Here is an 11,069-nt window from a genome sequence, read left to right as displayed (position 1 = left end):
AGTGGTAAGGTTCTTGAGGAGAGTTTGCGTAGGAAGAGTGGAACTAAGGAGGTCCCCAAAGTGGTCTTGGTAGAGGATGAGAGAAATGGTGCATCTTTGAGTGATGTTGTGATTGAGACACCTAGAGAGGCTAGAGTGGAGAAAGAGATTGTGAAACCCAAGCTTCCATATCCACAATAATTCATGAGGCACAAGTTCATCTTTCTCTACCTTTTACTGAAGTTGTTACCTAAATGCCCAACTATGCAAAATTCCTCAAAGACATTTTTAGTGGTAGGACGTCTTGTGATGTGGTGGAGACGGTCAACTTGACCGAGAATTATAGTGCAATTATAATGAACAAGATGCCACCAAGTTGAAAGATCCCGGAAACTTCTCTATCCCATGTGCCATTAACAAGATGCAAATTGATAATGCCTTATGTGACTTAAGAGCTAGTGTTAGATTAATGCCATATTCGATTTATCAAAGACTTGAGTTAGGGGAACTTATGCCTTCCAAAATCACTTTGCAATTGGCCGATAGGTCAATTAAGATTCCTAAGGGGAAGGTTGAGGATGTTCCTTTTAGAGTAGGGAAGTTTGTGATTCCGGTAGATTTTGTGGTTCTTAAAATGGATGAAGATGCTACCATTCCCATAATTCTTGGTAGATATTTTCTTGCTACCTCAGGTGCTATGATTGATGTTAAGAGTGCGAAAATTTCACTCAAGGTAGGAGAAGAGGTCATTGAATTTGACTTGAATGAAAGCATGAAGTATCCATGTTCTTCTTTAGAAAATTGCATGTTGATTGATTCTCTTGATCTTATTGTATCTTCCATGCATGAGCACTTGCTCACTTCTAACGATCCTCTTGAGAATGTCTTGATGAACAAGGATAAGATAGGTGATCCTATAAAGGAAGAGGCAATATATATGAGAATTTGCTTAATGGAAGCATTGAGGAAGTGGATGAGCATATGTGCATGAATATCTCAAGACAAGAAGCTTTGCAAGTTGCCACTTCAAAGGAAGGTAAAGGTGTACCAATTGTTGAGCTCAAACCTTTTCCATCACACCTTAGGTATGAATTTTTGGGACCCAACTCTACTTTCCTCGTGATTGTTAGCTCTTCTTTGAGTGAGCACCAAGCTCAAAAGTTATGTGATGTTTTTAAAAAGCATCAAGGTCTTTTGGGATATACCATTGATGACCTCAAAAGTATAAGCCCCGCTATGTGTACACATCACATAACTCTTGAGGAGGGTAATCTACCATCCATTGAGAGGCAAAGAAAGCTACATTTCCAAATGGGAGAGGTAGTGAAGAAGGAGATCACCAAACTTTGAGATGCGGGAATTATATTTCCCATTTCTAATTCTAGGTGGGTTTCTCCCGTTCACGTTGTCCTAAAGAAGGGAGGTATGACCGTCGTTGAGAATGAGAAAGGTGAGCTCATTCCAACGAGGACGGTCACGGGTTAGAGGATGTGTATGAACTATAGACGTCTAAACACATCCACAAAGAAATATAATTTCCCCCTTCTCTTCATTGATCAAATGCTTGAAAGACTAACAAGGCACAAGCTAAGTACTATTTTTTTCTTGATGGTTATTCGAGATTTTTCTAAATTCCTATTCATCCTGATGACCGAGATAAAACTACTTTTACTTCTCCCTATGGTACCTTTGTCTATAGGAGAATTCCATTCAGCCTTTGCAACGCTCCCGCCACTTTCAAACGGTGTATGATGAGTATCTTTGGAGACATGTTGGAAGAGGAAATGGAGGTGTTTATGGATGAATTTTCTGTAGGTGGGGTTTTCTTTGAGGCTTGCCTTGAAATATTGAAAAGTGTTTGGAAAGATGTGAAAAAGTGAACGTGGTGTTGAATTGTGAAAAATGCCATTTCATGGTTGAAGAAGGAATAGTTCTCGGGCATGAAATTTCTCACAAAGGCATAGAGGTGGACAAGGCAAAGATTGAGGTTATTGAAAAGTTTCCACCTCCGGTCAATGTGAAGGGTGTGAGGTCATTTTTGGGCCATGCCGAGTTCTATTGAAGATTTATCAAATACTTTTCCTTCATTGCAAAGCCCCTCAATGATCTTCTTCAAAAAGATGCCTAGTTTGTATTTGATGATAACTGTTTGGAGGCATTCAATAAGTTGAAGAAAGCTCTAATCTCTACTCCTATTGTTCAAGCTCCAAGATGGGATTTGCCATTTGAGTTGATCTGAGATGAAAATGATTTGGCAATAGGAGGTGTCTTGGGTCAAAGAGTTGACAAGAAGCTTCATGTGATCTATTATATATCTAAGACTCTTAATGGAGCTCAACGGAATTACACTACAACGGAGAATGAATTCTGGGCTATTATTCATGCATTTGAGAAGTTCTGTTGTTATCTATCGGGTTCCAAAACCATAGTCTTCACGGATCCTGCGGCTCTCAAATATCGTTTTTCCAAGAAAGAATCCAAGCCAAGGTTGATCTGGTGGGTTCTTGAGCTCCAAACCTTTGACTTTGAGATTAGGGATAAAAGAGGAGCGGAGAATATTGTGGCGGACCATCTTTCTCATCTAGATGTTTCTCAAATTCATGATGATTGTTCTCCAATTGAGGATAAGATGCTTGATGATTTCCTATATGCTATTGAAGCAAAGGAGCTCCCATGGTTTGCCGATTAGGTGAATTTCCTTGTACGTGGAGAGTTTCCTCCTTCATTTTCTAATAATCAAAGAAAGAAGCTCAAGAGAGAGGCAAGGCATTATTCTTGGGATGATCCCATCTTATACAAGCGAGTGTTCGATGGATTACTTAGACGATGTGTGCCAAATGAAGAGGTGCCTAATGTTTTGAAAATGTGCCATTCGGATCCAAGCGGGGGCCACATGGGTGTGTCTAAGACCTCCACTCAGGTCCTTCAATGCGGTTTGTGGTGGCCACATCTCTTTAGGGACTCATGGGGCTTTGTAAAGACATGTGATCAAAATCAAAGAGTTGGAAACATCTCCAAGAGACACGAAATGCCTCAACAACCCATACCCGAGTTAGAGGTATTTGATGTATGGGGTATTGACTTTATGGGGCCATTTCCTTCATCTTTCGAAAATCAATTTATCCTTGTGTCGGTCGACTACGTGTCTAAGTGGGTCGAGGCCATTGCCTCCCTGACTAATGACACAAGGTTGTTATGAAGTTGTCTAAGAAAATAATCTTTCCAAGATTTAGGGTGCCAAAGGCGGTGATAAGCGACAACGGTTCTCTTTTTATTTACCACACCTTTCATAACATGTTTAGGAAGCATGGAGTCCATAAAAGATTTGGCCTCCCATATCATCCCCAATCGAGCGGTCAAGTGGAAGTCTCTAATCGTCAAGTCAAACTCATCTTTGAAAAGATGGTTGCGAGAAATCAAAAAGATTGGTCGGAGAAATTGGATGATGCTCTTTGGGTCCATCGAACGGCTTTCAAGACCCCCATAGGTACCACTCCATACCGCCTAGTATATGACAAGTCATGCCAACTCCCGGTTGAAATTGAACACCGTGATTTGTGGGCAATCAAGAAGATAAATTTTTACTTGGCAAGTGCGGGGGAGAAAAGGTGGTTGGACCTTCATGAGCTATAGGAGCTTCGGCTTGATGCTTATGATTGTGCTAGTGTGGACAAGGATCGTTCCAAGGCAACACATGAAAAACTTATTAAGAAGAACGATTTTTGTGTTGGTGATAAAGTTCTTCTTTACAATTCAAAAATGAAGTTGTTTCCCGCAAAGCTTATGTCAAGATGGAGCGGTCCCTATTTGGTCAAGAATTTCTTTCCAAGTGGTATTCTAAAGGTTTCGATTATGGATTCTCTTCTTTGTTTAAAGTCAATGGCCATCGCCTCAAGAAGTATTTTGACGGTGCTTTTGTCGGCCTTGCTCACTCTTTGCTTCTCTGACAACCACCTTGAGTGGATGGTAATCGTCAAGCTAACGATGTTAAACAAAAGCGCTTATGGGAGGCAACCTGGATTCTAAACCTCTCTTCTCATTTCTTTTCTTTCTTTTATTTTTGTTGATTATTCTTTGTTTTTACTATTTTTCTTGTTTTCTTTTGTTTTTTAGGTTGTTTTCCATCATCGACTATGGATATAGGGTAAATAATAAGAAGAGTGCAAGAAGAAGAGTATTTGATGTAGGGGAGAAGGCACCCCGCGGGCACGGAGAGGCCGCGGGAGTTCTAAGGTTTAAAATGTCAATTTTTAAAACTTTTGACCAGGAAGTCTTCGCGGTTACCCCGCGGGCTGAGGGGAGCGGCTGCGGGTCATTCAGAGAGGGCGCGACTCCTTGTTGAAGCAAAAATTGGAGAAAACTTTCAGTTTTCAGCTGCGGACTCCCCGCGGGCGCGGCCATGATGGAGCGGGCACGTCGAATTTGGAGAGCCAGTGGACCCTTTATTCAGGTAAAATTTATAAAACTTTCCTGGAACTTGCCGCGGGCTATCTGCGAGCTCCTCGCGGGAGCGGCGATGTCGTGCACGGGCGCGACGAGCTGGGTTTATTTCACTAGACCGATTTCTTTTTCTCTCTCCTCTTTTATTTTCACCTTCACATATCTTTTACACTCTTTCTCTCTCATCTTTCCTTTCAAACCCTAACCCCCAATTCATAATTTTTACACCAAATTGCTTGATTTCACTTAAATTTTCACCTTAATCTCTTACATTTCTCCATTGTCATCACGTTTGGAGCATTTTTCTCGTGATTTTTTGGGAAAATTTGGGTTTTTGAAGCATTTTCAAGCTTGCCTGGTGTTAAGTCCGTTTTTGGTGTTCTGGTGCTTCGTTGTGTCTACAAATTTGGTATAATCCTAACCCTTGCTTTATTTTTGTTGATTTTTATTGTTTTTATGCATTGATTTTGGTATACCTTGGTTTAGAATGCATATGATGATTATGGATATTTTTTTGTTGATCTTGTAATTGTTTTGAGTGGTTTGGGTTTCGTTTGACATTAATTGTTAATTGTGTTGGTTGTTGTTTGTATTTTGGTTGTTTTGTTGTTTGAACCAGGTACCTTGTAGTATTGGGGGTGTTGTGTAGTTGTGTGGAGTATTGGTTCTGAAATTGGTGTTAAGAAGTGTTGGTGTGATTTCCTTTGAGCTTTTTAATGTTTTCGATTTGGTAATCATGGATTTGTTGAGAAAAGCCAAAAGTAGCAAGAAACGTTCGCATAATCACCCAGCCAATATTCTCATGGCCAATCTTCTCAAAGCCAACCTCCTAATTCTAATCCTCAAGATACTAACCCACCTCCACCTCTTCCACCTCTCAAATTCTACTATCGGTCTAAACAAGCTCCCTTATATAATAAAATGAAATCTTGAAAGTTTAGACCGACTCGGAATTACTATCGTGATGACATGGTGAAGTTAGGAATTCAATCCGACCTTGACATCCTCCTCCTCAACCTCCGTTTGACTGAGTTTGTTCGAACTGCTCCTATAACATACTTGGAACCCTCCATCGAATTTTTCTCAACATTTGAATTTAATCGAGTGGGGGATTCAGATTATCTCATTTCATTCTAGCTGTTCAATGTCAAACACACTTTAAACCTCTTTGAATTCAATGAAGTTGTCGGGTTCAACCCTCATGCAGAATTTCATGAGCCACTCCTTTTAAACCCGACCACTTAGAATGAGGTTGCTTGGTGGCGAACCATTGCTCATAAAAGAACCTTTGATTCCAAGAACTCAATTGCTAGTGAAATCATTCATCCGACCCTTAGGATTCTTCATAGGGTCCTTTGTTATGCCGTAGTCAACAAGAAGATCTTGGTAAGCTTTCAAGAGAAGAGATCATGGTTCTTTGGATGGCCACCAAATCGGATCTTGGGCCACGGGTTAATTTTGGATACATTTTCATGGAGTGTTGTCGGCAGATTATTGGCGGGGTTAAAATCGGTGAAATTCATTGTGGATGGATGGTGACGAGGTTGATAAATCATTTCAAGCAAGACGGGTTCTTGAAGTCTTGCACTCCTGTTGGAGGAAGTGAAGACACGTTAGTAAATTTGAAGCAACTTGGCACCCTTCGCTTCATTAATAGTACAAGGAACGCTGATATTTTCTCTTGGATAGCGAAAAATGAGCACCATTGCTTGCTCCCAAACTCGGAAGCCTTTTCTTTTAACCGGGAGGCTAGGAAAGTTTGGATTATTCATAAGGATGAAGGGCAAGTAGTGATGGATATGGAGGTGTAGACACCTAAAAATGTCTCGCCAAAACCAAACCCGATGATGAACACCTTTCACCGCCGTTATTGGTCGGGTTGAGTATTTAATCTTTGGAGTGCTTAAATCCATGTTCTATCCAATACATTTCATAAACCAATCCGTTTCCTAGGTCGTTTCCCTAAACCATAACTTGTTATCCACTTTTCGCGTTCACATCACAAAATCGAGAGTAACTGATTTTATGGCTATATAATTTTGATCCAATTATTATTTGGTTGGACAGGTCTTGAAATAAGCTTTCCAACCATAAAATATAAGCCCAATTCCGAGGTATAATAAAAAAAGATATGAGCAAAACACTAAACTATGTCCAAAACAAACACCCTTCCACGAAAGCGTAAATATCTTAAAATCCACAAATTATTTTGACCTGATTTGAATTGGGTTGGAAAGTATACTTGATAATCTTTCGAATGATATATTATATGCCTTATTCTGAGTTACGGATCAAAAGTTATGATGATTTTAAAAAAAAGGAAAAAAACTGGAATCACCGCACACAGTGCAAAAGCACCGTGTCACGGGAGTGTGCCCCGTCTGACGGTGCCTTCCCCTGTCTGACGCTGCCTGGTGCTGTGACACGGTACCATACATATTGTCATGGTGCTTTTTCCGTGTAATTTTTGCGTTTTCCCATATCGTGACACGGTATACTGTAACGTGTCACATAATTTTTTCCGTGTCTTTTCCGCGTAAACCATTCACGCGTTTTCACTTCCCGTATTTTTACTCCAGTTGTCCACCGCGTCATGGGATTTTCCCTCGTCTGACTGTGTCATTCCCCATCTGACAGTGCCTGACACCGTGTCACGGTGTTTTCTGCAGTGTCGCGGTCTTATTTTTTAGGGTTTTTATCTTTTTAGGGTTCCGTGTGTTCCTCTACTCATTTTCCCTATAAATAGGAACCCCCTTTCTGCATTTCGGAGCATCAATTGATTCTCTCTTCCTCTCTTTTACACCAAAAATAATTCTCTTCTGTCTCTCTCTCTCTCATATTCTAAGCCTTAAACCTATATTTCTAAAATTTCCCTTAAGGATCCCAAGGAGTCTATACTAAACCCGAGGTTTCGTCCTTAAACCAAGGCGTAAAAGGTATAATTAACTGAGGGTATGGACCTAATCAACTCTATATTTATTTACTTTAATTTCCATTTGATTTATATTTTTTATTGAAGTTACTAACTGTTTTTTCATGATGTAGCAATTTAAAGGAACGTGCGTAATGTGAGTAATTAATTAATTTAATTACTTACTTTATTTTTATATTGCTAGTATCATTATTAGGTTAATTTATTATTCGATTTGACTAACGTTATTATTGTTGAATTGCTTCCAATATTAATGTTTATTCTATTATATTTATTATGATCACCATATTGCATGTTTAAAGGGAAATATAATTGAAAATTACCCCTAATAAGATAATTTGGACAACTGGTTTAGGTTCCTTTTTAATCTTGTTTTTAATTCAAGTGATCACAATATTTTAGAATTATGTGTTGCATTAATATCCAACCAATTTAGCATAATAATAGTCTTGAGCAAATTGAATTTTTGTTTGTATGCCTTAGAGATCACAGGAATACTTTTCATTATAAGAATCGAGTAGAGGCCAATACGGGCGAATGTTACTCCATGACTCACTTCGTACCATCATCCCTGATCCTCCTTTCGTGGTTCCGAACCATATGGAGTTAGTAATCTCATGGATTATGAATGGGGTGTAACCTTCACAGGTCAATCGTTGTTGCCTATCGTTGTCCCTTAATCGTGGTTGCCTTTTATGATCCGTGAACAGTTTACAAATTCCTTAATAACTTATTGGCGGCTCCCTACTTTCCTTGTCCCTAATTGTATAATGTCAATTCCCACTTCCTATGAGTGCCAAGCATATTCACACATGATTTTAACATAGGCGCACTTCGAGCGACGCCTACAATTTGGCGACTCCAATGGGGAGGATTCTTGCTTATTTATCGATTTGAGTGATCGGTATTTAATTAAGATGAGTAGATGAGACTTGAAAGATTCTTGAAAAATATTCTTATGATTAATTTGGCATTTTTGCACAAGCATTGACGTTTTAGCGTCGCGTTTACGTCTGTCTCGTAGGAAAAATTGAATAACTTGATTGCTTATGAAGGAAAACAGGGCACTAGTCAGATTTTCTTACTGTCGTGTCACGGTGTAATATACCGTCTGACGGTGTGCAGCACCGTGGCACGGTGCTCTCTGTCGTGTCACGACAGTCCTAAAATCAGTGTGGTGGCTTGTTTTCTCTTCTCACACTCAACTTCCTTCGATTTTTCTGAAAAAACGTGTGTGTTCTACTTGCGTCTTAGCCCCGGGGGATTTAAGCTCTATCAACCCAAAAAACGCTCATGGAAATAAGGGTTCATCCGAGTTATTAAATCCACCCAAACCATGGAGTCGAGTTTGATTTCACCATGAACTCGCGGAGCCGCCCGTTGGCATACACCCTCAAAGGAGGCAGCCTAGCTAACGCATCAAAACTCTTAACCATGGTACCCTTTTTGACATCAAACAAACCTGACCATGGTCGAACATAGAACTTGACCTTAGGTTACGAACTATTCTTTGCATCATTGTGCCTACGTGTTTTATGTGTGTATATTTGGTCATTTTGTTCCTAACCTTAAAGATCTTTCTTTGTCTACGATGGATTATTTTATGACTAACGATTGCCTATGGACCGTATTCACTTAGTAATTAGCGCAAATTAAAAATAAAAAAATAAAAAAAAATTCCCGTGCCACAGGAAAGTTCACTGTGTCACGGAAGATTTCACCATGGCACGGTGGATTTCCACCAAAAAAAACAATTCACGTGCCACGTCAGCATCCATCGTGCCACGGGAAAGTTCACCGTGTCACCGCAGATTCCACCATGGCATGGTGGATTTCTAGCAAAAATAAATAAATAAAAAAAACTAGAAATGATGACCGCGTCACAGCAGCTTGTACCGTGACACGGTATAGTTTACGAAGTCACGGTGATCAGGAAATAAGTCCAGTCAGCTTTTTTTTAGTCTTCCGTGTTAATTTGGTTACTGTTCACATGTCTAGCCATATGATCATACCACGACTCCTATAACATCACTTAATCACTCACGAGTCAAGTATAGTCCACACACTTTCTTTATGTTCCGACTCGAGTTGTGCACCAGGTCGTTTATGATCGTATACTAGGTTCATTCACCCCCATTTCTGTCATAATAAAAGATGAGTGGATCGGAGTTATTCTCACCTATTTTCAAATGACTTTTTTTCGTTTCTTGAGCAATGTGTCAAACAACTAAGTGCAGGTTTTTTATTTCATAGGACTTGGTCATGGAGCAGGGGTAGAATGGTACGGTTCGAGTCATTACTACATCAACCTCCTAGACCTAAGAGGCGTTTAAAGAGAATTTTGCCATATCCACTTCACTCATCACCTTCAAACTACTTTTAGTTTATCCTAGTGGCCACTAAGGAAGATATTAAGAACATTAAGAAGTCCATTGAGACAATGTCTAACATGTTACAAGCACTCACTACCAGAGTCAACACAGTAGAGCAAAACAATGTTCCTCCGGCTGCAATGGACAAGATCAAAGAGCAAATGAGAAAGATTTATGAGGATTTCACCTATGTGGAACGGCCTCCCACTCCTTTGGATGTGAAGGACAGACTTCCTGAAAAGTTCTCCACTGCTGATATTCCAAAGTTCAAGCCTACTAACAATCCAATGTTCCATTTGAAGGTGTTCTCTACAACCATGGCTCTTAGGGGATTGCACGTAACATTCTTCTCTACGGTGTTCCCTCTCTCCTTAGAACATGCTTTCCAACAATGGTTTTAGTCCCTAGATGCCAAGCGTACTAAGACTTGGCAAGATGTCACTGACAGTTTCATGAACTGTTACAAGTGTAACATTCAAAGTAAAACTTCTTAACGTGAACTCTCCATTCTCAAACAGAATGGGAATGAAGGCTTCACTGCATATTTGAACAGGTAGAGGGAAACAACTGCACTCTTGGTAAATCCTCCCAAAGAAAAAGAGATAATTCGCCTCTTCATCCAAAATTTGACTCACAAGTACCAGCAATATCTCAAATTTCTTCCTTTGAACACTTTTGAAGCTGTATATGACATTGGCATCAATATCGAGGATGATCTAATAAAGACTGCCACTAGTAGCAATAATAACACTTAGAAAAACAAGAAGAATGATCATCCTTCTTCTTCGTCTTCTAAGCACGAAAATACTACCAACAATACAATAAGCCAAGTTGATCTCAATGAAGTGTTAGCTCTTGATGCTCCATTGTCCAATAAGAAAAGAACTTAAACTTCTTTAGGAATGACTTCTGATGCGGTCTTTGATCGCCTTTACGGTCAAGGGTTGATCACGCCTATTAGGCCATTTCCAGAGCATAAACCTGAAGAAAGGAGCGCCAAATGGAATCCCAATTCCCATTGCAAGTACCATCGAGGAAGGGGCCACACTACAGAGCAATGTTGGATTTTAAAGGACGTCATTCAAGAGTTGGTAGATGCAAATAAACTTCATGTCCCTCCAGGCGACAAGAAGTATTGAACACAAGGCGCACAACAGATCCTTTGTGCAAGATTTCATGATTTTTTTTATCATTCATCTCCATTCCCCCATTCATGTCTAGCACAGGTTTTCCATTTCAAATTTTTATATGTCTCATGTATTTCGTTCACCTTTACTTTATTAATAAAATGAGCAATTTCCTTTACATCTTGATCATAGCATTTTTCATTCACTAATCCTCAAAAA

General features: G+C 39.7%; 1 protein-coding gene across 1 annotated transcript; it reads left to right on the top strand.

Moving 5' to 3' along the window:
- The first annotated feature begins 400 nt into the window (after positions 1-400).
- Positions 401-970, top strand: LOC110685447. Its single transcript, XM_021861973.1, has one exon. The coding sequence runs from the start codon at positions 401-403 to the stop codon at positions 968-970; it is 570 nt and encodes a 189-aa protein (XP_021717665.1).
- The last annotated feature ends 10,099 nt before the right edge of the window (positions 971-11,069 follow it).

The sequence above is a fragment of the Chenopodium quinoa genome, unplaced genomic scaffold (genome assembly GCF_001683475.1).
Source record: "Chenopodium quinoa cultivar QQ74 unplaced genomic scaffold, ASM168347v1, whole genome shotgun sequence".
NCBI classification, from domain to species: domain Eukaryota; kingdom Viridiplantae; phylum Streptophyta; class Magnoliopsida; order Caryophyllales; family Amaranthaceae; genus Chenopodium; species Chenopodium quinoa.
The sequence above is the reverse complement of the archived record's forward strand: the minus strand, read 5'-3'. Positions and strand labels throughout refer to the sequence as shown.

Bases quoted from the DNA above. Each gene is read 5' to 3' on its own strand.
- LOC110685447 (XM_021861973.1), top strand. From the start codon at position 401: ATGCAAATTGATAATGCCTTATGTGACTTAAGAGCTAGTGTTAGATTA.